The sequence below is a fragment of the Perna viridis genome, chromosome 3 (genome assembly GCF_037379345.1).
Source record: "Perna viridis isolate PV_CMFRI_1.1 ecotype Kerala chromosome 3, ASM3737934v1, whole genome shotgun sequence".
Taxonomy (NCBI): Eukaryota; Metazoa; Mollusca; class Bivalvia; order Mytilida; family Mytilidae; genus Perna; species Perna viridis.
Genome location: NC_142447.1, coordinates 2,044,252 through 2,071,915, shown reverse-complemented (window position 1 = coordinate 2,071,915; position 27,664 = coordinate 2,044,252). Strand labels below are relative to the sequence as shown.

Genomic DNA, 27,664 nt, shown 5'->3' with positions numbered 1-27,664 from the left:
ACATAAATAAGTACTAGATTCTCAATGATTTCTGTATATATTTGGTGTACATATTCTCGGAAAAATGTAAGACATATTTAAACGGTACCCACAGTGGCTTGCTACCACTATCAAATATGCAACCCGACAAGTTACATACTATAGTGGGGAGCAAGCCATATATATAATTTGATATACCACCCCCCCACAAAAATAAATACACACCCTCTTCAAAGGTTGTCAGAGGTCGAACTTAATAATGTTGGCGTTAATTTAAAAATTTATTGAATAATGTGTATTGCAATCATGTTTTAAATCATCCATTATATGTACTGATATACAACTTATTAACCGTCAGCCATATGATCCGAAAAAAAAAAAATTTCTCCGAACTTGGTTTTTGTGTTATAATTTTCAACCAATCAAAAGGGTTTTTACAACGTTTAAAAGAAAGGGCGCCATCTTTGATATTTACTTTTTTCAGCTGATCCAAGGAGGAGTTAAAACAAGTAGTTATGATACGATCTGAACCTTAATCAATGTCACACAGTACCATCTCATAATTTTGTGCTGTTCCGTTTTATTCGTGAATATTTGTTGCCATATATGGCCCAAGCCCACTCGTCTCAGAAATAAGTGAAATCGACCCCTTGACATAAATGTTATGACATAGTCATAGTTAGTGAAACATGCCGTTACATGGCCAGTACTCGATAATGACTTGTGCTTGATAACAAATAATTTGATTTTATTGTCCCTTTTTTTCATGTTCCAATATAAAAGTTCAATAATAGAAAGAACTTTTATTATCCATATGAATGGGCCCATGAGGGCATGATACATATACATTGCATGTAATAAGTTATAACATCACATTACATTGAACTTACATTATAAACATAACAAAGAACTATGATGACTGATTTACCATATTGTACAGTATAGTATGAAAACATGGGATATCAGGTACAATAGAGATGAGGTGGGGAAAATTTATATATATATATTCTGATAGGTGGTTTTTACAGTTTTTGCTGTCCTTACGGATCTCGCATGACAGCCCCATTCGCGGATTGTGTTAGTAGTTGGAGGTAGCTGAGCCCAGCCTTCGGTATACCTGACCAAAGAATTCAGAGAATATGTCCTATTAGTGACAGGGCTGTTGATGCTCAGGCCTACTCCCAAACCCTACGTGGGTTTGAGAACTTTCCCCACTCTAACTGTTTGGGAGTACATCAACGTGTAGATTGTGGTATAAGTTCCAACCACAGCTACCTATGTATATTTGAGAGTTCTTGATGATGTCATCAGTAACCTGTGTTTGGTTTTGGTTGGCAAAAAATCCATTAAGTGGCATGGGGCATCAACTTTAAATCATCAAAATTTTTTTTATTTTTTGAAATAATTGAACAATTTTGAACTAATCTGCAAATAAAACTCTTATCTGTGGAAATTCAGTTATTATGCTGTATAAAATAAACTTTAAATTACAATGGTATGGGAAAAATAGTGTACACATGTGATATAATGAAACATAAAGTACAAACTTATTTTTCAAGTAAGAGAATAATAAATTTACAGACATACACATGTAATATGAATTATTTCATCTAAATAAAACATTTTACAGAACCAAAATTGGACATGAATAAACAAACTTATTAAGGTTTGAAAATTGGTATGATTATCCTGATATTGGTATGATTATCCTAAAATTGTTAATTGTTTATTATGTTGTCATTTTTGTCAAAATTTGCAATATTCGACGATAGGAGTTTCTGTCCCCGATCCCTCCCCTAGATCCTCCACTTTTTGTGATGTTCTGTTCTTTTTTTTTGTTAATTTGACTGTCTCCACTGAAGGATGGGTTTGAAAACTTCCCATTCTCTGAATTCCATTAACATATAGAAATATGTAGCATAATTGTCATACAGGTATTGATGTAACAAGATGTGCATGAATAAATATGAACATATTTTTGATTGCCACATGAGTAACTTTTTAATGTGTAAGTCTCTGTAAGAATTATTGAGTGGGTGAAACATGGTATGAAAAAACCCATCATTTTGATAGTGTATTTTGACTATCCAAGGAAAAAAGACAAAATTTTCCATATCATTTTGGTAAATTGAGTTTTAATTTCATTTACATGCTCTGAAAATGAACTTTTCAAGGTTTGGTAACACTGTCAAAAACCTATTTTTTCTAACATTCTATTGAACAATTTCTGAGCAAATCCAGTGATGCAGAGATAAAACAATGGTCTATTCAAATAGTGAAAGCATCCTTGGGTGAAATTATATTGTCAGATCGGTGGGTTTTTGACATGTACATGTATGTTTCTGATTTTTTACAAAAACTAAAACTTAAACATGTGAAATGATGATGTCTGTTTCAATATCTTAAGATGTACTGATATTTTATTGTATGGTAGTGATGTAATGGGAGGTGATAGGAAGGTGAAGACCTACAGTCGCCATCATGGCAGCCGTGTAGTCACAGTTGACAAAGGTTTATGGGATTCATCTGAAGAACAGCAAAAACATTTGTTCAGCTTGAGCTCTGAATCCAGTATTAATTCATCTGACAGCCATGACTTTAGAAAAACACAATCAACACGAAAAAATGGGTATAGTTACATGACTATTAGTAAACCATTAATTCAGTAGATTAAAACAGAATGAGATGTTCTGAATCTTAATGTCCTGTTCAGTTTACTACTGACAACACAAACTTGAATTTCTCCACTCTCTGCAGTGGAGATGTTTGAGTGAAGTCACAGCATCTCCACTCTCTGCAGTGGAAATGTTTGAGTGAAGTCACAGCATCTCCTCTCTCCACAGTGGAGTCACCATTTCAAAATTTGTCTGTAATTAACTTTAACTGTCTTTAAAGATTAAACCAAGGTGTATTTAACATTTCTAGCAGTTTAATAGCATTTCAGTGAAGGACAGAAAAAAAATACTGAAAACTATTGAAATGGAGCAATTTTATCCTGTTTTTTACTTTGTTAAAGTCACAGTAGAGGAGGACATGAGTGACTCCAGCATACACATTCACTTCTCCCTGTTCATCCCCTCTTCTCCCTAGTGCCTCTCTGAAAGAGAAGTCACTTCTCCCTGTTTTTCTCAAGTAGCTCCACTGTGAAGAGTGGAGAAATTAAAATTTTGGTTTGCAGTAGTGTAATTGGAAATAATTTGAGATTTCATCTGAAGCTTGACTCTGTAACATATGAAGTATTTTGTTGTTGTATTTCAGGTATTCCATATGCATTGAATTAGTTTTAGTTATATATTGAAACTCGTGTCTCCTTGTATGTTATCCATCTTTCAAACTAGTGGAATTAGAATTTCAACTAAAAATATTTCAGTCATACATGTATATTGTTAAACTCAAAGAAAATGCTTTACACTGTTACATATGAATACAAGTGAAGTCTGAGATTTAAAGTCTAAACATGGAATTTATTGCTTTAAAACTGTAGAGAAATAACATGTATTTGGCCCTACGTGACCTGGAAAATTGGCAAGGTTAAGGTACATTTTGTATCCTTGATTGCAAGGTCAAGTTTCTTTGCTTTAAGAAGTGATAAAAAATGTGTAAAAAATGGGCAAATTAATGTTTAGCCTCTATTAGCATTGTAGCATATTTTGATATTTGAACATAGGGCATACTGAATTGCTAATTTCTGTATTAAGATATGAATACCTTGGTTTTTTGTGAAATTATGTAAAATATATTTTCTTGTTCTTAGTGGAAACAAAGAGAACCAAAGGAAAAGAGGAGCAAGAAAAAATGTACTTAGAAAGAAATGTGAAGCTGATATGGTTTGTATACACTACATAAAGAAACCTACCATGACTAATCACTGACATAGTCACATCACTCTGTGAGTGGTAACCCATTTTTTTTAATCAAAAGATATATTCCCATTTTAAAAAAAAAATTGTTGAATGGTAGGTTATTCCCAACAACTTCCAAGAAGAATTTTTAGGAAATCTTTTATTGGCTACCACTCTCAGAGTGGTGTACCACTATGTTGGTGATCAGTCATGGTATGTCTCCTTCTGTACTGTACCTATTACACTGTCAAATCTCAAGCTAAGGTCAAAATATAAATACCCATCCAATCCTATTTTCATAGCCTTCTCGAATCTGCATAATGAATTGAATGCAAGCAGCAGGGGTTTAAATTAGTTAAAGATTTCCCTGGACCAAGAGTAATCAAGGGAACCAAGGTTATAGCGGTAATCAAAAGAATGCAATCCAGGGACAAAGACCAGACATGGAAAACAGACATACACAACAAAGAACATAAAGTAACTAAAATCATACATACAAAATAACAAAAGCCAATGAGCGACTCGGACTCCACTAAAAGCTTGGAGAATGGACCAAGTGCACCGGTAGGGTAAGCGTCGTCTGCTTTTCTAGAAACACCCGCCGAGTTGCTCATAAAAAGTCAAGTCCGGGGTAGACAAACGAGGAAAGGAAAACTGACCCGTTGAATAAATCAGTTTTTATGGTGCAGATGGATACACCATAATGATCCACGAGTTCATAACGAAGACCATTAAACTTCTGTAGTGATGACTTCAATCTTGTAGCAACATAACCCTGTTCCAGAAGCCTATTTGTTAGAGTTCTAGTGCGATACAAATTTAGCATTGCTTTGTACCATGCCTTCATCTTCAAGCACCATACTGCCTTCATCATGAATTCAACAATTTATCCCCAATAAGTCAAATCCAGCTTTCAGTTGTAGTTATATTTTATATTTTTTTTTATCTCATTTGCAGTTTAATACCCATTTATGATACTTTTACATCACACTATTAAGGTGAAGGCTGTTTATTTTAGAATTTAGAAAATAAATTACCCTCATATGTAAGTGGGATGCCCTCAGAATAATCTTTGGTAGCGTTTTATTTGGTCAAAATACATTAAAGCACCATGCCCTCACAAATTTCCTGGGAAAACACTTACAGTGGTGTTACGAGGTCAGGGCCCTCAACCCTGACCTAAGACCTTGGAAATTTAGTTAACCTAAGTACTTCAGTTGTGTTCATTGCTACTTTATTGTGGAGTTTTTGTTGTCTTCAAGTGGAATACTATCTTAAACTTTGGAAATTTCAGAACTTTCTACTCTTGTTAGTAAATTTGAATCATTAAATAAGGAGTCATACCAGTAAAACACATATTTCAAATGAGAAGATAGCCTATGTAAGAACTTACTCTGATGTTGAAAAAGATGTGACCACATATTTTTTAGTCTAATATTAAATTTTGTATAGTATTTAAGGGTCATTGATTGTGGGTACTGTACTAATTTTTAAAGACTTTGAATTTATATTATTGTTACTAATGAACTTGTGTTTAAAAACAAAGAGAGTTGAAAACAAGTGTTGCATTATAAATTGAAGCAAATTTCAGACGTGCATACCTCGTTAAAGAATGAGTAGAAATATACCAAAGGTTAAGGTTGGGCAAAATCTGTGGATGTAACAAGGTCATAAACATTTCAAGGTCAATAGACAAAGAGCAAATTTTATCACATGAAGAAATTAAAATGTACACACCAGTACTGACAAAAGCTCAACTTGACTTGTATGTATACACCGGTATTGACAAAAGCTCGACTTGTATGTATACACCAGTACTGACAAAAGCTCAACTTGACTTGTATGTATACACCAGTACTGACAAAAGCTCGACTTGTATGTATACACCAGTACTAAAGCTCAACTTGACTTGTATGTACACACCAGTACTGACAAAAGCTCAACTTGTATGTATACACCAGTAGTGGCAAAAGCTCAGCATGGCTTGTATGTATACTTTAGGAATGTACCAAATTCTTAGCTTAGTGTGCATATGTTTATTTCTATATTTATATTTCAGGAGAGCTCAGGAAGTACAGGGAATGATAGTTTGTTTTCATCATATCCCAAACGGAGAGCTCTTCGTGACAGAAGTAACACTGAATATGCCGGAAAAAAAACAGGCAAACGAAAGCGACAGCCAGCCTCTCCTGTTGTTATCAAACCTGCTCAGAAAAAGTCTGAAAATTCTTACAACTTTAGTGAATTTGATGATTATAGTCTATGTATTTCTGGTTCACCGCCAAAAGGTGCTAACGATAAATCTGCCACTAATAAATCCTCTAGTGTATCAACAAGAAGTGCTGCTCAAAAATCAAACTTGATAGAAACGAGTACACCCTTAGCTAAACGGACACGATCTTATGTCTCATTTTCTAAGGACGATACTGGGCAGTGTGCTGACATCTCTTTAATTGATTCAGTTGAAAATAGTCCATCTGTGGCCTCAGAACCTGAACTTGGATTATCAACCATGTCAAGTATTGTAGAAAGTCCTTTAATTGTTCAGTCAGAGAATGAATCAAAAGGTCTAAAACCTGGCAGGAATGGAAATGTGAATCATGATGATAGTCAAATTCAGCTGCAGAATTTGCGGAATAGTTTGTTAATGATGCATATATCGGGACGAAGGGGTAAAAAAGTTTCTATTAGTAGTCATTTTGACCAGTCTGCTAGTCTTTTTAGTAATGTTTCTGACAGTCACATAGATACGTGTGAGACTAGTGAGGAATGTGGCGAGGAGGAAGATTCAACAGAAGAGCAATCAGATGAAGATGGAGAGGAAAGTTCTGATGAAAACGATGAAGGCAATCTTAGTGACATTCATGAAGATGAAGAAGCTGAGGATTTGGAAGATTCATCAGAGAGTGCAAGTACAGAGGAGAGTCAAAATTCTACAAGATACATGTTAAATAAAGACTTGTCTGAATATGACACTGCGGCTTCTAGTACCACTGATAAATCTTATCTTACTGCTGAGGAACGATCACGCCATCTACTTGATATTAAAAGCCCTGATGTGATGTGTAGTCCATGTGTAACTCGAGGAAGATTAAAAACTCCAAACCATACACCAATCCTTGAAAACAAAAGTTTGGGAAACTTGAGATCTCTTAACTCAAGTCTAATTGTAAGTATTTTTCATCATATGTGAATTTAAATTTTTATATGACCCTTGACAAATACAAAAAATGTACATGTAATGGTTTCATGATGATACCCTCTACCCTGTTGTCTTCATTGTTGTTTGATTATTTACAATAACTTTAGTAAAACTTATCTGATCTTATTGAAATTTTATTGTAAACCTAAATGAGAGTACAATGTGTATCGAGGACAAACATGCACGTTAAATAAAATACTATAAACAGTCTTTTCCTTCAAAATTCTCAACTAGCGTGAATAAAAGTGAACTGTATAGGATTCAACTAGCCTGAATAATAGAGGACTGTATAGGATTCAGCTAGAATGAAACAAGAAATGTACATATCATTTCATCAGCCCAAATCAATTTTTACTAGCCCCAGGCTTTGAGCTAGTGGCTAAAGGCGAGCAATGTATAAAGTAGAATTCAGTGGGCAAGCATGAATGAGAAATAAAAAATAAAATCTTATTGAGAATGAAATGTCAAAGGTTGTATTAGCTTTTAAAATTGATGAAAAGGTCTGCTTTCACCAGGGAGACTGATCTCCCAGTATTTGATGGCAAGAATTTAGCTTTTGGAAAGACATTACTAAAATATTAATGCAAACAAAGAAAAAAAAGAGTTTGAACATCTTAAGTGTAAGTATTGTATAAGGGGTAATCTTAGTCTTAATGTTGTACAAATTTTACAACTTTCTGGTAGGAGGTTAGTTAGGATGTACCGATGTACCAGAAGAGCGCTGTAGAACTTTAAAATATTTTTTTTATCTTTTGAAGGATGTAGAATGGTTTAAATATTCTGAAGAATTGACATGTACATGTACTTACATTAATTTCCTTGTGCAGTTTTTGTTGTGGTGGAATAAAGCTCCATTTCTTTTTATAGTTTTTCCTATTTTTTTCTCTAAGTAATGGGACTTTAAACACTGAGAAAGAGAGGAGAGAATGTCTTGTGCTTTGTAAGGATGGTTTTTTTAGTTTCATTAATTTAATATTCAAATGAATGTGAATAATTTTCTTCTTTATGCATACAAAAATGTACAATATTTATAGGTAATGTTAACACCAATTAAGAAAAAAGATGCAGACAGGGTTAAGATAGAGATGTCTCCTAAATCAAAGGTCTTTCAGATCTGTCAACAGGAAGACCCTGTAAGTTTCCAGACATGCATACATCAAAGGTTATTATCTAGAATGATTCAGGTATTTTGTTGAGTTATTTCTACAGCTAGGTGAAATAGTCCAGTTCCAATTTCAATACAATTTTAGGTAGGCTAGTAAGTAATTTTAATAGTTCTTTAGGTAGAAATCTACCCTACATTATACCAATGTGTCCTTTTTAACTACCACAGAACACCTGTTTGATAATTTGGACACAGTCCTTTTAAGTTTGAGTAGCTGTCTGTTATGATGGTGGATGGCAAATTTAAAGGTTAAGATCCTTCATAATCGACAGCTATTACCTGTCTAAACTGAACCCCTTCTGAAATTGAAAATTGGTTTGGTTTAGACAGATGTTTGGTTTACCAAGGTTAAAAATACAATGCATGGCACATACAGAATAACTACAGTTTTTAATTAGTCTAGAAAGTATCACAATGAACTAGTTACATTGAGATGTAATGTTCTGTTGAGATGTTCAAAACTGGCGGTATTCTTTTAAACAGTGATGTCACAATCAATTGGATGTAACATCGTCATTTGACATTGTTTCAATCCTTTAATGTCATTGCAATAAGGGCTATTATTGGATGGTTGCATGACACATCTTATTACAACCTACCACCCATACAATTAAAATAAAATTGTTCACAAAAAAGTATTCCTATGTGCACTTTGAAATACCTGCATCCATACAAGTTTTTGCTGTTCAACCAAACCCCCCTCCCCCTGAACCTTCTGTGCATTTTTTACTGGAAAAGCCCTAGCCTGAAATAACAAAAATCAGATTGTAAGAACATGGAACAATGATAAATTTGGAGATAACTTTCTTTATGGGGAGGAGATCTACATGTTATACATGTGTGTATTTTTGTATCATATGATTCCTTTGATTTGAATGTAATATTTATTTACTGCTGCTTTGCTGTCTGTATTTTGAAGCCTGGGCAAGTTGAAAGTCCAGTCAAAGGAACTTATATGTACAAATTACAACAGAAAAAGTTTTGATTCAGATATATAGCATTTTCCCCCCATACATGTATAAACACAAAAGAAAACTTAAAAAATCTATGTTGCAGAAAGCTCAGTAAAGCATTTCAAGATTCCAATGGAACTTACATCCGAAAGAGGAGATAACTCAGTAAAAATAATGTTTTTGTCAGATTTTTGTTCCATTTTATTCAATTTCATGTCAAGTATAATACTCTGATAGAACTTCTTTCCCTTCCTTACTTTCTCACATTAAGCTGTCCATGATATGTAACTCATTTGAAGTATGGTCGGTGTACTTATTATTATTTTTTTTTTGTAATTTTCAGATTACAAAAAAATAATATTTTCTGGCATTTCCATCATTTTGATTTTTTTTTTTATTAAAAATGGTATTGTTTACATCTGCACACTATTTATCAACAATTTTGTCTTTGATAAAAGAATATTTAAACACAAATATTAGGATATTCATTAACATTGGAATTCTTAGATTTTATTAGACTTGTTCCTGTGTTTATTTGGGTCATAATGCTATTGATTAAAACTTAATTTTTTGTTGCAATTTGTTAAGACTGTGGCTAAAGTTTTGCTATGTTGACTGGGCTAATATTTCACACTGCTTTGCTGTTACCAAGTTTGTTGTTTTTTTACAGTATGATGAAGATATGTACTAAAGTTGGTGAAGGTGTATATGGCGAAGTGTTCCGAACACTGAACAATGGGCAGTCTGTTGCCTTAAAGGTAGACTTCTCACCTTACCAAATTTCTGCACTTCAACCTTTGATAATCTAAGCCACATTGGTTGGTATATTATAGGTACCATATTTTCCACACTATACGTCGAATTGCCTAATTTTAACCAAAATCGACGAAACAAACATAGATAAGTTGAATTTGGCAGATAAGTCGAGGGTCAGGCGTGTGCATTTACATGTATATCGTACTTCCTAGGTGTCAGCGGAGATCAGATTTGAGCAATTTGTTTTTAACAGCATATTATTCCAGCAATGTTACTTTGTATAGTATTTCTGAATTAAATTAATATTTGTGTTTTTGGTAAAGTGTACCTTGTCCATGAGTTAAATTATTTGTATTGAATGATGTGTCAATGGCCCTGAAGCTTTAGATCATCAGGTGTACGGAATTGTAAACATGTCAGAAGTGGGCACCCATGTGTGAAATAAGTAGGATATTTGTTTGATGAGTTGGTCATAATTACTAGCGGTAATTAATAGACAATATTATCTGGTATTACGAAATACAATAAAAAATAATAATTATACCTGTAAATATGATTGCAATTAGCCATTTAGATGACACCGTAACTGATTACAATTTGAGCCATGTGCGAATGTGTTACGACATACTGTAAATGGGTGTAAATTTGCATATTAAAGGACGGATAACTATGGAACACTTGATAATGTCTTTCCTGTTAAAAAAGGAGTTTTGTTAACATACATGTATCATTTAGAGTTTGTTTATATAATTTATATATTTTAACAATTTTCGAAGTTTCAGCTTTTATTAACATTGTTGTATTCATTCATAAAGGATAGCAGCACTGATCTTTGACTTTGATTGCCTGTTTGACTGTTTGAGTGACGGCTTTAGTTGATTGCAGTTTACCCAAAATTTTGAATTAAAGCAATCAAAAGTGAACTAAACAAATCTAAGGAAACGCATTGTAGATGAACATTTTTTTTTCAAACTCCTTATATAAGTTGAAGTGGACGATAAGTCGACGCTGACATTTTGCTGAAAAAAAATATCAACTTATAGTCCAGAAAATACTGTATATAATTTGATTTGTAAAAAGGTTATCATAGACTGACTTGGAACTGTGATGTTATCAACTGGTCCACAATTCGTATCATAATTTCATGTATTATAATTATGTAAAATTTACAATATTTTCATTCTAGATCTTATTCAATGTAAGTTTCCCTTGAATTTTACCGGTAGTCAGGTAAAAAAAAAACCTATCCCTTTTTGCCATTCTGTTCCTCTACTTGTCACACAGTTTTACAGTTATTTATGAACAGAAATTCATGGAATGGCATGATTTTCTTCCACTTTAAAACAGAATTCCACTTTCCAGATTTGACCCTGACATTTCTTTTAAGGACACCATATGTAGTTGAACACATTACTGAAAAGTTTGGTTGCCTAAACTTTGTGGGAGTTTTTCCTATTGGAAATGAGGTTTTTTTTTGGAGACCAAGGGAACTTAAAATGTACATGAATTTTTCCTTTTACCAGATCTTATTCAGAAATAGTGATCAGGTTGATGACCATATGCCAGTGTAGTTTTGATGCATGAGTTACATGCACTTTTTTTTTCTTGCTATAGGTAATTCCAATTGAGGGTGACTTTGATGTTAATGATGAACCACAGAAAACATTTGAGGGCATGTTACCAGAGATTGTAATATCAAAGTAAGTCACCTGTGAAATCATACCTTCTTTTTAAGGCTGCTTAATTTCAAAAGTCTCATAAGTTGGTTCTTTTGACATTTAGTTTTCATATGGTTTCTGTCCACTTTGTATTCATTTATTTCCTTTGGTATCAGTTTACCATTTATTTAAGGTTAGGGGAAAAGACATTTCATTGAGTACTTAGTCTGTCTGCATTTCCAGTATAATTACATGTTTGTCCAATTTCCAAATCAAAGCTTTTTTCATCATGAATTTTAACAAAAAATTTGTTAACATCTAGTTTTTGGCTTATAGGTGTTGCATAACACTGACATTTAAAAAGCACTTTTTTACTCAGAAGTATGTTTAACCTAAACTGTTTCTGTTGGAAAGTATATACATGTACATGATACATCCATTTGGAAAGTATATACATGTACACGATACATCCATTTGAGTATTATGTCTCCTGTTAAAATCTACATTGATCACAAGAAAAAGGACCAACATTAACTGTGTAAAAATTTAAAAATATTTTTTTGAACAATGACTGTTAAATAATACATGAATGACAGGTTCTGCCACAATGATTGTGTTAGTATTTGTAAGAATCAGGCAGTGGATTAAACATGGTATTATAAATTAATTTGAGATAAATACTGTAATCTGATTGGTTAAAATAATTTTGTTTATATCTCATTGGATAAAAAAATATTGACACTCCCTTATTCAGTTATATTCAGAGCTACTTTTCTCATGTTTTAAAGATAAAAATTTGTTTTAAAATTAATTTATACGAATTTGCTATGATAAAAACTTTGTCTATTGAAAAATAACACAAATTTTCCATGTGCATATTTTGTTTATTGCTCTTGATGCATTAAACAATATACACATGGAAAATTTATGTTATATTTCAATAGGCAATTTTTATCATAGCAAATTCTTAAATCAAGTGCACCATTTTAAAGATTAATTTGACTATTTGCACCATCAGAATAAGCAAAAAAGACAAGATATTTCATATCACTTAGGGTAGGTAAATTGAGTTTTAATTTAATTTGAAATGCACTGAAAATGTATATTTCAAAGACAGATAACTCTGTCTAAAACCTCATTTTTCTAATATTCTATTGAAAAATTTCTGAGCAAATCCAATGATGCAGAGATCAAACAAATAATGGTCTTTTCAAATAGAGAAAGCATCCTTAAGTGGAATTATATTGTCAAAGAGATGTGTTTTTGACATGCATGTTTTTGATTTTGCCCATTTTGCCTGATTCTTACAAAGACATACACTTAACATCTAACATCCACAGATATCAATGTTCTTTGAATTCTTGGTTTTGTGATTCTGCACCACCCATGAACACCACAAAAATGGTACTTCACGAGTATAAGACAAAAAGAATTTCACAAAACATGCACTTGAAATTTATAAAAAAAAATTGTTATTTCTGGTTATCTGTTTTCTGCATATACAAAAAAATGTATATGCAGAAAAATTGATCTAACAATATATGTGTGTTTCATATCAATGTAAAAAACTTATATGCTGAATATGAAAGGGTAGTCAAGGATATTAAAATCTTAGTTGAACCAAAAAAGTCAATACCCGTAAAAATGTACTTTAACTACAGTCAACTGTCTATTTTGTCTTACTGAGAGGCAAACCAATATATGTTCAGGGCTAAATCTAATGGGAGAAATGAGCAAAACCTCTCCATGTTTGTGCTCATTTCTCCCATTTGTTTTTGACAGGGAGAAGTTTTTGTAATAGTTTACATAAACAAAAATGTCAATATTGTTATTTTTCCCACAGAATTGACTCAAATTTCTCTTGGTCCTTGATGTCTAGATAAGGCCCTGGTGTTCTTTTTTATCCCCCCTTTAAAACATAATTAAAATGTAAAAACTTATTTTCTAATTTCAGAGAGTTGAGTTTATTGAGAATGAACAAGACTGCCCAAACAGATAACTTTTGTGAAGTCAACAGGTAATATACTACAATATCATGCATATAGAGTGTTTCTTAGCTAATTGTACATACATTTACCTAATTTCATTGACAAAAATTGCTCGAAAGAAAATCTGCTAATATTTCTTCTGTAGGTTAGTCTTTTTCAAAATTATATTATAATTCATCTAACCAATTTGGGAGATATATAGGAATCATCCTGTCTGTCTGTCTGCCATTCATCTGTTCTCGTACATGTAATGTAAATATAACTTCATTTATAGATGGGACATACATTGAAAGCACAGTGTTCTAAGATTTTTTTTTAAATTTTAAGACCATGAGAAGACTACATGAAGATTTACTTTCAAACCTTTAACAAACCTTTTAAAAAATCCAGGTTTTTTACTTGCCAAAGGGAAAGTGGGGCATAATAATCAACTTGCCCACAGCAAAATTGCACTTGCCCTAGGTGATGGGAAAGTGGAATCCTAGAACACTGCAACAATTATACATGCTGTCTGACTTCCTATACAATTGTGGTTATGTAACTTCATGTTTTTTTGCAGTGTAAGCTGTGTTAAGGGAAAATATCCAAGAGAATTATTAAAACAGTGGGATGTCTTTCATGAAGAGAAAGAATCACAGAATGATAGACCTGGTTGGTAGTTTCTTACAGATGTACATTTGAGGCAACAAAATAAGTTTTGGGATTTTGAACTACGTTCTTTATGTACATTTTGTACACGAATGATTTAAAAGTGGACCTTCCATGTTCAGGTATAGAAATAGAAATGTTTATCTGCACTAGGAGAGTGTTTTTTTTACAACATAATTGAAAAGCACAAAAATATCCTTGACAGAAAATCAAAATTTGAGGTTTCATTAAGTACTAATATGCTGAAGGAAATATACATACATAATTTATAAATCACTTATATTCTTACAGTATGGGGCATTTTTAATTAATCTAATCCAAGTATGAAAAGTATGACTATTACTTTATTATTTTTTTCAGATGTTTTTACTGAAGATCAGCTATTCATAGTGTTTGAGTTTGCTGATGGTGGGAAGGATTTAGAATCAGCTAAGGTACTGTTGTTGTTTTACTGTAAACGAAATTGGAGACTGCTATGTTAAGCCATGCAAAATAATGTCTAGGTTCTCAGGCCACTTAGAAAAAAATAATGCTGGAAAGTGCCTTTTTTGGTTTAGAAGCAAATAGACAAATTCATGTGCAAGTTTGAAAATCTTCTTCGCAAAATCCATTGCACAGAATTCAATGAAATTTGGCGTGTATGTTCCTTAGGGTATCCCACACAAAAGTTGGGATTTTTTATTCATGAAAAAACATGGCCGTCATTACTAAAAATAGAACATAGGGGTCAGAAGGCAGTTTTTTGCAAATAACTCAAAAACTGTTGCCTTTAGCAGATTTGTTAAGCATCATGAAAAGGACCTGTGCTGTAATTTTCAAAACCATTCATTGACTGATGTAGGAGTTATGGTCCCTAAAACAGGTTTTTTGTTGTTTTTTTTTTCACATGTACAACTTTTTCTTCTCTAAAACCATTTAAGATCATTGAATGAAAATAAGCATTATAGTTCTTTAGTGTATTGTCCTCAAAATGACTGTTGTGATTTTTAATCTGTGAATAGATATGGCTGCCTATACTAAAAATGGAACTTAGGGGTGGGAAGATGGGCTTTTGAAAATAATTAAAAAATTGTTGCCTTTAGCAAAATTCTGGTTCAGGTCATGAAAATACTATTAAAAGCATTTCCTGCATTTGACAATTTAGTTGATTTTAACTTAGCCTGTCTCATTCCTCAAGTTTTTCAAATAAGCCAATGGTTAACCAGGTGAGAGATTCAGGCTTTCTTGAACTTCTAGTTTAGAGTTTTCAGCCAATATTTTGAAAACTATAATAGATAGAAAGAAACTTTCAATCGCTGAAATGATCCTTATGATAGTCCTACCAAAGTCTTCATGAGTCAAAATTGTTGGTTAACTTGTTAAATTTATTGCTCTTGAAAAAACAAACTTTAACCAGGTCAGCTATTCAGTCTCCTGGGAGCCTCATGTTTTCCTGATGTCATGATTGAAAGGAGGGTAACACAAGTAAGCCATCGCTCACAGATTATTTGTTACTTCTGCATTGTGATGATATATCAATTTTCATTTCCAGTTCCATAACATTTTTGAGGCCAGAAGTGTTCTTGTGCAGGTGGCCTTCTCATTGGCAGTTGCTGAAGAGGTGTTACAGTTTGAGCATCGTGATCTCCACTGGGGAAATGTCCTAGTTCAAAAGACGAAAAAGTCCCGTTTACAATATCAGTTGATGGGACAGCAGTATAAATTAGACAGCCATAATGTACATGTCAGCATTATTGACTTTACATTGTCACGGTTACACACAGGTATGTACAGAATTACAAGTACATGTATGTACAGAATTTAATCTATCTGTGACTTGTCATTTCTTAAGAAAGATTTTAAATGTAGATGGTTAGATAAAAACTCAATGAAACAACATTTTGTGCAATACCAAACAAAAAACAATCATTCTGTGGAAGTATCATTGTTTGTGGGGCATCAATTTTTGTGGTTTTTGTTGGTATGCCAAACTACGAAATTTGGTTCCCCATGAAAAGGAGATTTCCATTGATGTGAATACTGGAAACCTCAAAACCATGAATTCATGAATCTAGGAAGTGGAGTTTCCTCCTTACTCCACAAAAATTGGTATTTACAAATTATAGTACTTCAGCAGTAATTCGTTTCTATTGTGAGATAACCCTGGATATTTTCGTCGGCCACTCATTAATCAAAAAACCTACATATTTCAATTCTATCGTGAGATAACCCTAGATATTTTGGTCGGTCACTCATTAATAAAAAAACGTACAGTTTTCATTTCTACTGTGAGATAATACTGGATATTTTGGTTGGCCACTTATTAATAAAAAAACCTACATATTTCATTTCTACTGTGAGATGACCATTGGTGTTGTGGTCTGCTTTAATATTTATGACTTCAGTCATACAATTGATTCATTGAAAGTGGACATATTTTAAAATGCTCCACTACTCTGGGTTCCTGGTCAATATCATAAGCAATCCTAGGATTGCTAAACTATAGACCTATGTTACCATCAGTGTTGGATATGCACAATACTTAAGTAAATTGCTGCTTATGAAATTAAATAAAAACAAAAGATTGGAATGGTCCAAACTAACTCAATTATTGTACATCTGTTTCAAACGATGACAAAGACAGAAAAAAATACTTTTAAAAAAATTTTTTTCATAATTTTAAAAGTAGAACATATATAACTAAAAAAAAATAACCTCTTATCTGCTAAGCCAATTAAAAGAAAGAAGGTGTCAATGGTGAACTGGGTTGTATTTGAGAGAAACTTGTGGAATGACTATAGGTCTTTTATAAAGGTGATACGATGTTGAATTTATTGTGTTTCACCATATCTGTTCATTTTTATATTGAGATTGTATAAAAGTACCAAATCATAGAGAATATGTACTGATCAAATTTGTATACTTTTTTTATATTGTTTTAGAGGGTGTTACAACGTATAATGACTTGTCAACAGATGAAACATTATTTGAAGGAACTGGAGATTACCAGTTTGACATCTATAGAAAAATGAAGGAAGAAAACCAGTAAGTACCGGTACATGTATGGAATAATACAGTAGAAGTTTGTGGAAGTTCAGTCAAAATTTGTGTATTTTTAAATCATGATATATTTTATATTTATGATATTCTGTGGATAATGTTGATGTAAAATTGTCATTTAGTATTAATAAAATAATTATTTCTTCAAGTATAAAGTATACTTGTTTCAATCACTATTTTCAAAATTCAGGCCTAAATATATTTGTATGTACATTTTTGAATATCTGGAATTAATGCATTTCTTATTGAACATTTCTTGAATCTTCGGAGTTAAAAGATTTCATTCTTTTTTACTATGCAGTGTCATATATATGTATATGTATTTTAGATATTCATAAATCCAATATCGCTTATTAATAAATTTAAATACTTTCATCGTATAATACTTTCAATATCTAATTTTATATTCTTTTAAGGAACAATTGGAAGAAGTTCAATCCTAAATCTAATGTCTGGTGGCTCCATTATCTAACAGAAAAACTTCTTAGGAACAAGAGATACACAAGAAACACAAAAGAAGATCAGGCTATGTTCCGTGAAATGAGACTATTCATGAAGGAAATTCCAAACTATACTAGTGCTTGTGAGCTTGTTACTTGTTCCAATTTCTTTGAATCTTCATAGCAGTCATGTTTTAACTGTATATTTTGTCATATTATTTATATGTTAGGTTTTTAGAGGTATGAAAAGAAATGTTTTCATGATGCAAAACTAGGGTGGAAAAACTCTTACGATTAATACTAAAACAAGCTGTTACAGCAAGTTAAATACATTTAATTAACTCCAGGGAATAGAGTTGGTGTACTTTGATAGAATGACCATCACTTGATTTTCTCCCTTTAATTGGGCTGCTTAGGAGATTATAAGTAACACTCCACATAAGAATCACGCAGAATGTTATTCATAGTTGGAAAGCCTACATATTTTTATTTTTGATATTTTTTGAAAATGTCATAGTAGACAGAAAGTAACATTCAGTTTTTCATATAACCCATATTCATAGGAGATAAAAATGATATAGAATGCACTGTAGATTTCAAAGTTAAGGGAGATAACTCTGTAAATGGCACTCAAATACAATAGAATCTATTGGATATTCAATGTTGATTATCTCCTAAGAGGCAAATATGAATGAATAATTCATATATAATATAATATATAATATAAATATCATATAATATAATTCACAATCTAGACCCATAAAACAACTTAATTACAAAAATAAAAATATGTAGCCTTTTTTTGGGGTGCATCACATTTTTTTCATATTTTGCATGATTCTTACAAAGACTGCTGCATGACTTTCTATCAGACATAGATTCAGAAAGGAACAATAAAAAGTTAAATCCACCATGTCAATTGCCCTAGTTAACTACATAAGACATTTTATTAAGTGATAGTCATTTAATCGTGGGAAGATCAACTTCATTCCCTGAAATTATCTATTTCATTTGCTGTAAAAAAATTTTTTGGTATGATTTCTCCTATTTAGGTACTTAAACTTTATCTCTAAATTTGTATTCACACATGGATGTAGGAGGGAAATGCTTTGATGTCCAGTGTTTAAACATGAACTGTATTTCAGAAACTGATAGATAGATTTGTTTGGTTTGCCATATTATATTGAAATTATGGAAGAAATCTACAACCAGTAGAATGTTTTGGTGAACACATGAAAATATGAGCATGCCTAGTACAATGCACATGGACACACTTATTTATGATTTGCAGAACATATTTTGTAAATATTTTCAACCCTTGTGATATTTATAAAATCTTAATCATAAAAATATCACAAGTCAACTGAAAAGTCCCTGCCTTAATGCAGCACAGGGTTGTAGAAATTATGAGTACCGGTATCTTATAATGTTAGTATCCAGAACCTTCCTTTAAATTTTCAAACCCGAATGTGATTTAAATGGCTCTAATCCACTTTGAACTTGGAATACTGTGGTGTCATTTTGGTAAAGTTACTGTTCTTTGTTGACATGGTAGAACACTAGTACTAGTGAAAGATAAAATTTCATAGCACAATATTATTTCCCTGTATAAGTTATAACACCTTTATGAATACTTTTTAATTATTTTGAATAATTAGATTAAACCCCAAATTCCAAATTACAATCAGATTATTGTCCTCTTTAAAGCTGAACTCTGCTTTTTTAAATCCAGTTATCAGGAGGATTTTTTTTTATGTATATTTACTTAGTTTTTCAATCTCTTTTTTGTTGACCTACTAAGATCAGGCCTTTACAATTAAAGTTTGTTTTATTTTACAGGGCCACTTTTTGGCAGAATTCTGCTATTCTGCCGCATTTTTCATTACAGTTCTTTTATTTACTTCTGATTTTGCCAATTTCCCCTTTGTTGACATTGTAAAATTTTAATGTATTTATTATCATGTATGGATCTATCTAAAAATTGGGCAGGGGGTAATTCATCACATATAGATAATTGATGACACTATACATTTGTTATGCTCTATAAAAGACTTCTTGCATTCATTTCCTTTGGTATCCTATATACATGTATCTTGAAAGATATTTGACAGGTTATAGCATAAAAATTCTGGAAGAAAATTTTATAGTACTTTTCTGTAACCAAACTTTAAGTGTTAGTTTCTTTAGTTACCAACTTTTATTTGTACTCTTAACACTCTTATTGTCAAATACAGTTTCTATGAGGCCCACTGAAGATTTTTAATAAAGAAAATTAAGAATTGGAATTAAGAAATGCATGAATCACTTACATGTATCATAAGCTTCTGGCCAGTTTTAAGGCAGAGCAGTATTAAGCATAAATTTGTATTTAGAGTAGTTCAATCTGTTGTAGTTGGATTACATGAAAAAATAAATGCATGTAGATTAATGTACACATGTACATGTGCATTAATGATATAACTCCTCTTGCTAGGTGAATACATTGTTGAGAAAAGGATATATTGCAAGAGGTGTTCCAAACTAACCCAAGAATTTCTGGTTTCGTTATACAACTATTTTGATAGTGAATGGGAGGATGAATTTTAATGTATGTTGAATTGGTAAATATGTGTGGATGAGTTAGAAAGACTGCTATCATATTATGATCATTAAGATACAGATATTAATTTGAATGTTTCAGAGTTAACATTTGTGTGAAAGTTCATATTTTTATCTGGTGCATATAAAGAAAAGGAAAATTCATCTGTTTATAATTTTTCCATCATGTTTTACATACATACATATGTGAGTCTGGGACGTTTGATACATTTTATGAATGCAATATTTTTATTGAATGTGGATGTTATGTTAGGGAGATTTGTGTGTAATTAAATCCTGAGAAACATATTTCTATTTCATTACTCAATGCCCTTAATCATGAAATTATCATGGTAGTAGTTTCTTGTGTTCTTGGTCACTATGTGACAATCACAAGATTGATAAAGAAACAACTACTAGTTTTTCAATATTGTTTCACATCCGTCCCTGACCTGTATTTTAATTTGTCTTTTTATTTCATTCCGTCAGTGTTTTGGCAGTAGTGATTGATGGTTTTGTACAAGTTACTGGGTTGTATATTGCAATCACCTTGTTTGTCTGTGTTCAACTCCAACTGGATGGTTTGATTTCAAATTTGGTATGTGGCTTTATACAGATAAGGCATATGATGTGAGAGATTTTGTTTACAGTTAGGTGTCAACTTCATGTTTTGTGGTATTATGTCATTTTTCACTACATGTATATGGAATGATAGAGAAAACTGTCACAAAAATCTCAGCTGTCCCTAAACAGATCAAGTTCAAATGTATTTTATGGCTTCATATACACACAAATTCTCAAAATTCTTTTTTACAGTGTATTATTTTATACTTTACAGTTTGAATTTCGAACATTTCAGAAAAAATAACTTATTTGTCAAATGGTCTTTGGTCATTTTTTTCTATGTCAAAATCTTCAAAATAAAATGTGTAGTATTTTTGCATTTATTACAAAACAAAGATACAAAACATTTCACACTCTCATACATGTAGTAAACACTCATCTGCCTTGCATACACAAATTCAAAGTTTACACTTTCACAGTTCTACAACAATATTGCAGGCATTTTTATTATATGGAAAATATCTGAAGAGGGTGTAAGTGAAGACTAAGGCAGTGGGTGGCACATGTGAAGTTTTGTTTACTTAAGAAATAAAGGGAAATAACAGTTTGATATATGTTTATTATGATGATTTATTAGGAAACTTAAAAAATATATCCTGAGTCATCCACTTCTGATACTGCAAAATCACTGTTGTATCTGACATATTGAGTTTAACAAGATTGGAACACAAAGTACATGTAGTGGGATAAAATTTATTATGTGCCAGCCATAATACTAGGATCTGTCTGGTTTCCACCTGGACAGTCTCTTGAATGTTAAGAATACATACATATACACAAAGTAAAATTTCTCTCACTCACACAAACATTTCAGGACTAAGCTGAATGCCTAAACTTTTCTGATGGGTTGCTCCCTTACAACCCATTCTCTGATGTAAACAAGACACAAAATAATAATATATTGGAATAATGATTTAAAGACTGAAATTAAATGCATACTTAATAATACGTTATACTGGTATGTATAATTCTGGAAAACAGTGAAATCTGTTTGAACCAAACCACTTCTGGACTGCAGAATTTGTTCAGGTGTTTACTTTACCCAGGATGAGAATATACTGTTAAAGTACTTTAATTCATGGATTAGGGAAGAAACACAAGATTTGTTGATCCTTGAATAAATGGTTTTGAATTTTTCAGTATACAAATCAGTGGGATTCTACTATTTGTTGAGATCCAAATTCCGTTTGACTTACCCATGAAAACCATGAAAATTGGTATCCCATGAACAATAGTACTTTCACAGTATTTAAACTGATATGAAGGGACTTCAAAAAGTGTCTGGTATAGACAGGTTTTCGGTTGTTCAGGGATCAGTTTAGACAGGTTTTTGGTTTGTTCAGGGTTCAGTTTAGAAAGGTTTGTATATACAAAAATTCCTTACGGTAGAAAAAGTGGCATAAAAAGGTTACAAACATCAAACATTACCAATGTGTCCTTTTGTATTGTTGAAGCAAAGATCTAACCAAAGCCATACCATGTTTAAATGTAAAACAATTTACCTGCACAATCAACTCTCTTCTTCTTTTTAAGCCTATGACATATGATCTCGAAACAAGAAGTTCTAACCTTAGCTAATTTTAAATTTAAACACCATTTTATCCAGCAATATGTGTTAAAAGTATAAAACCAAGTTACAAAAAATACATGTTATATGGAACCAAGTTACTGTCATCAATTTAAGCATAAAGTTAATAGTATGGAACCCAATTACTGCCATCATTTGGTAAGAGAATTCCATTCACCAGTAAGACTATATCAACAATCCACCATACTCCTAATCCTCCTAAGGTCAATAGTTTCCCAACTGCTGTTCCTGTAAAATCAAAGCTCATAGTGATTCAAAACATATAACATTACATGCAGGCAATAGAAACCACCCAGCCTTTCTGGTTACATGGAGAAATAAAACTTGCATGCACAAGTCAGAAGAATCTGTTCGGAATTCATCATATCTTTCTATCTTTCTCAAATTATAGCTGAACTGGTTGAATTTTTTACAATAACTTTAAAAAAAAATTCAGTGTTGTGAACAGACTTCATTTTACTGAAATTTGAAGTATTTTATGGAAAGGTAAACTATTTGTGAGCTGAGTTTAAAAGTTATCAAACTTGTTTTTTGATTGTATGAAATAATGACATTACATCAGTGCATCATTTACCTTATCATTTTGATTTTTTAAAATTCTTTCCTTTGTTATTTTTTATACATGTGCTCTGCCACGGTAATATGATTTCATTGACACAATGTCTTTTATCTTTTGTTACACACTCCCTATATTACTTCTATTTATTCTCATATGAAGAGCTTGTTTCAATTAATAACAACAGAATAAAAAGTAGACAGGCGGCCGACATGGCTGCCGCCATAGTATCATACCTATAAATGCTTAAACCAGCGGACAGTAAACACCAAAAATCCAGAAAAAAAAGTTTGGAAAATTTGATATTTTTTTAACAATTCTGAGAAAAACTTTGGAGTCAGTGTGGTAGCAGCAAAACAAGACTTATTTTCTTTGCCTTAGGGATGGGAAAACATGAAAATTAATACTCGAGTAATCAAATAAAACTGAGAAAAAAGTTGATTTTTGTTTCTGTGGAGTTTGGTATATTGACTTGTCCCATCATTTGTCAACAAAATACTGGACTTCAAATTATTTGTACTATATGGTACATGTATTTTATGTAAATAAATAATACATGTCAATCCAATACTAAACACATTGATTAACAGCAAGAGTTAATTGGGTTTATGGTTTATGAGTTTATGATCCATGAAAGTATTGATCTGCATACAAGCACCTTACAAAAAAGTCTCTGATCATTTGCTTGTACTGTATTTACCATGAAAATAGATACTGGTATTAAACAGTATAATGAAAGGAGATATTGCAAAAGTAATTTCCTAAGGGGATTTGTGTCAAGATGTTTAACGGCAAACAAGTTTGAGAACTAAAACTGTACTCAGCATTTAGAGTAAGTGCTTGAGTACTGATTCCCATTCCTAAATGTAAATTTCATATACAGAAATGAACATGTATATGCACAACAAATTACCTGTTTGACCTAGGCAAAACCTGTCCATTCCAAGAAAACCCAACAATACTGAATAGATTAAAGTCGTCAAGAAATAGTGCCCTGTATATCTGTCAAAAGAAATAGAGTATTTAAAATAACTTACAATTACAATTTAATTATGACCACTATTGGCAAAGACCATTTTCTTCTTGAATATTGTTGCTCAACCCCAAAAATCAATCAATCAATCTTCTTGAATGGAGTTTGATTATGACCACTATAAGGCAAAGACAATTTTCTTCTTGAATGGAGGACCTGGGATTTCTATTGAGTTCAAAAAAAAATTTTCACACAAGCACAATTATAATTAACTTTTTTTCAGCAACAGCCACAGATACTATTTTTTTATTTGTATATCTACATTATTAAGAAATGGGGGGGGGGGGGGTTAATGAATCATATTTTTTTTTCTCTGCATGGTTGAGTAAAAAAACCTTTTTGGCTCAAATTTGGAATATATATTTTTAATTAACCGAGGTCTCCTCACTTAGCATAAAATGGTAGGAGCCTTTTGATTGCAATTATTACACTTAAGTAAAATAAATGTAATCTATAAAAAGAGAGTGAATTGGTTCAACCCTATAAGCTACATGTATGTTACAATACAAATTCAGGGATTCCAATTTACTTTTAAGAGTAGAGACTCCTGGAGCTAATTTAAGAAAAATGGTAAGTGTTAAGTTGATTGTCAGTTATGATGTCAAAAAAATATAGCATTGAAACTTAAAAAATTATGAATTTTACATGTACAACTTTCCATAAAATTGATTATTGAACTTTTCCAAATTTCAGTCAAAGATTCATTGAGGGAAAGCTATAGTCCTAATAAAGGATCAAATAAAGGATTGAAGGTCCAGGACCTAGGAAAATAAAATTTCAAAGGACAAAGGTAAAAGAATGGGGCCAAAAACTTAGATCAGTCTTATTTGAACTCCATAATTATGACTTAAGTTGACTTACTTGACACATGGAAATCCATCCTTCAGAAAAAATCTGTCTCCATAGCATTCAATCCCAGGCAAAACTGAACAATTTACTTTCGTTCTTTCCACATCTTCATATCTTCTTCCACCATACTACAATAATAGCACAATGTTGTCAAAAACATTAAAAATAAAGTATTAAATATCTGATTTACTGAAAATTCTTACACATTTGATAATTCACTACTATTTATATGATAATGTACTTTATTTAATTTAGAATTGAAGAAAACATTCTGTCAACCTCTGCTGAGCATATGAACTATGATACAGGATGAATATTATTGAACTAAAATGTTTGTCTCCTAATTTAATTACTGATCGTAATTAAACGGAAGCTACATTGATGATTGAAATTATGCTACACTAATCAAATTTTGAGGACAGAGATTACTTTTCATTGTAATATACATTTTTGTAAGTCTATATACATTTACAAGAAGCAAACAAATCATGACAATATATTTGCAGGTTATAATTAGATACATGTACACAGTTGTACAGTGTATTGTAATAATTAGATACATGTACACTGTTGTACAGTGTGGTATAATACTTAGATACATTTACACTGTTGTACAGTGTAGTGTAATAATTAGATACATGTACACTGTTGTACAGTGTAGTATAATGTGAAGAAACTATTTGAAATCTTATTGTTATATTTACTTTTGTACAGCCATAGCCTAATTCATTACGTCTTGTTAAATTTCCATTTAAATCAAGGGGATCACTGCAGTTCAAAAACTCCAATGGCCTATAATATAAATCATGTTTTCATTAAATTTCTCTTTGAGTGTGCTAAAGCACAATACGCATACAATGGAACTTTTAATATACAATGTACACGTACATGCATAAAACAAAAAAAATAGCATTTATCATAGATACATGTATCAGATATTGGGATGATTAATGATTATATTGATTTGAAAAAAATATGTATACATGTATATATAAGCTATGATAAATTACAGCTAATTACTGATTACAATTTTAAAGGGGGCCTTATTTCACATTCTTGTGGCAATGAAAGTCTGAAACTAGATGAAGTTGTCTGTCTTAGTGGTTATAAATTATTACTATCAACAATATTTGTAATAATTATAGACATTTCAATGTTGATACTGGCTTTTCTTTACAGTACTTTGTATTCTCGATTTTCAGAAATGTTTTGAATGTATCTTAATTTACCGTTACTGATGACAATTTTGCAATTTAAAATATGAAAGGAATCCAGGATACCATTTGATATGTTTGCATTGAATTTTAAGGTTATGTTAAAATTCTATGATAAATGACTTTTCCATAAAATCCAGTTACTTCACAATAACCAAAGGTATATGGCAGGTGCTATACCAGTTACTGTATAGAGTATAGTTGTGATGATTATATTTGCATTGCTATTTTCGTAGCTTCTTGTTAATGTCCCTGTGTTCCAATTCCAACATCGTGTTAACAACGGGTTGCAAGGTAATTCACATTAAATTTCCCTGTAGTGGAGTTGTGAGTTGTTAAAATATGACAGAAGTCACTGAAGATTAAACTTTGAAGGGATATAAAATATATTGAAGACAAAAATATTGCTTGACAGCTCTCTCAAGACGTTCAAAACCCTTGTGTTACAAATTTACATTATTTTTTTCTTGTATGGATGGAGCATTGTAGCAACATAATATATATGTATCTTCCTGCTGAAAGTAAAATATTTTGAAAAAAATGTAGTAAGCGAGCAAAGCTTGTTCTTAAATGTATAGAAATCTGTTTTAAAATTCACTAAATTGACCACTTCGGAAACTTTCGTCAAAGCAAAAAAATACACTGATATCTATAGAAGCTTTGAAATACAGTCAAAAACAAAATGCTTCAAAGATGTGTTTGATATTTGATTGGAACTCCTCTGACATTTTGGAAAAAGTTTATTCATTTGCAGAGGTAGTGACAAAAGCTAGCTTCCAATTCCAAACAAGGAACTGTTAGACCGGTAAAATAACACATCAAAAGTAATAAATGACATTGAAAAGAGAAGCTTTATGCTTCTCTTGGACCTAAAGCTAATGACTTCCCCATATTAAGGAAGTCAATGGTTTAAAGTGCAGAGGCACAGCGAGTATCTTAGTCCATAATCATTATGCCATCTTGGGAGGCTTAATTTTATTTTACATGGTTGCCTCTCTTCGAAATAAAAGCAAGATACAAAATGCATCAGCAAACATCATTATCTGCCATCCGGACTATGAGTGTTCACAAAGTCTAGCGTGTACCTGTTGGTCGAGACATTACTCAAAACAAGTACTATTAGCCCCCATAAGCTAAACCTTGAATAGTATTAATTTCATACAAAAAGCCATTGCAAGATAATTTTTTAATTAACTCACAAGTTTTTACACAAAATCAATGGTGCATGGGGAACGTATATTTCATCACACTTTTCGTCGTAACACTCTTCCGTGTTCACATATGGAACTGCTAGAAGCAAGGTAATTAAATGGAGGATTGGTTTACTGTTGCCCATTTCTCAGCTTATAACTTGTCATTTTCATTTCAATACAATTTTTTTTTGGTGTTTTGTCAAAACGTTTCTTCGTAGTTATTAATTCTCATATAAACAGGAACAAGTTACAGATTACTTAAAACGCAAAAGCGATGTAGACAAAGTTTATCCGAAAACCAAAACAGAAAAGGCGAAATAGAAACGGTTTCAAATCATAACAAATCACAGACATATTTTT

The 27,664-nt window shown here is 31.8% G+C and overlaps 2 protein-coding genes across 2 annotated transcripts; one reads left to right on the top strand and one right to left on the bottom strand.

The window, feature by feature from the left end:
- The first annotated feature begins 424 nt into the window (after positions 1–424).
- On the top strand, positions 425–20,556 carry LOC148620616 (uncharacterized). The gene is made up of 13 exons (XM_088574285.1): positions 425–488; positions 2,414–2,608; positions 3,734–3,806; positions 5,881–6,990; positions 8,058–8,185; positions 9,812–9,899; positions 11,512–11,597; positions 13,510–13,572; positions 14,103–14,194; positions 14,552–14,625; positions 15,723–15,954; positions 17,113–17,215; positions 17,647–20,556. Exons 2-13 carry the CDS (start codon positions 2,421–2,423, stop codon positions 17,852–17,854), a joined length of 2,445 nt encoding a protein of 814 aa, XP_088430411.1. The 5' UTR covers positions 425–488; positions 2,414–2,420; the 3' UTR covers positions 17,855–20,556.
- Positions 20,557–21,175: 619 nt separating this feature from the next.
- LOC148620615 (TM2 domain-containing protein 2-like) lies at positions 21,176–27,586 on the bottom strand. The gene is made up of 5 exons (XM_088574284.1): positions 27,311–27,586; positions 25,602–25,689; positions 24,910–25,025; positions 23,929–24,017; positions 21,176–22,687 (listed from the first exon to the last, which is right to left on the bottom strand). The coding sequence occupies exons 1-5, from the start codon at positions 27,445–27,447 to the stop codon at positions 22,563–22,565; spliced, it is 555 nt and encodes a 184-aa protein (XP_088430410.1). The 5' UTR covers positions 27,448–27,586; the 3' UTR covers positions 21,176–22,562.
- Between the last annotated feature and the right edge of the window lie 78 nt (positions 27,587–27,664).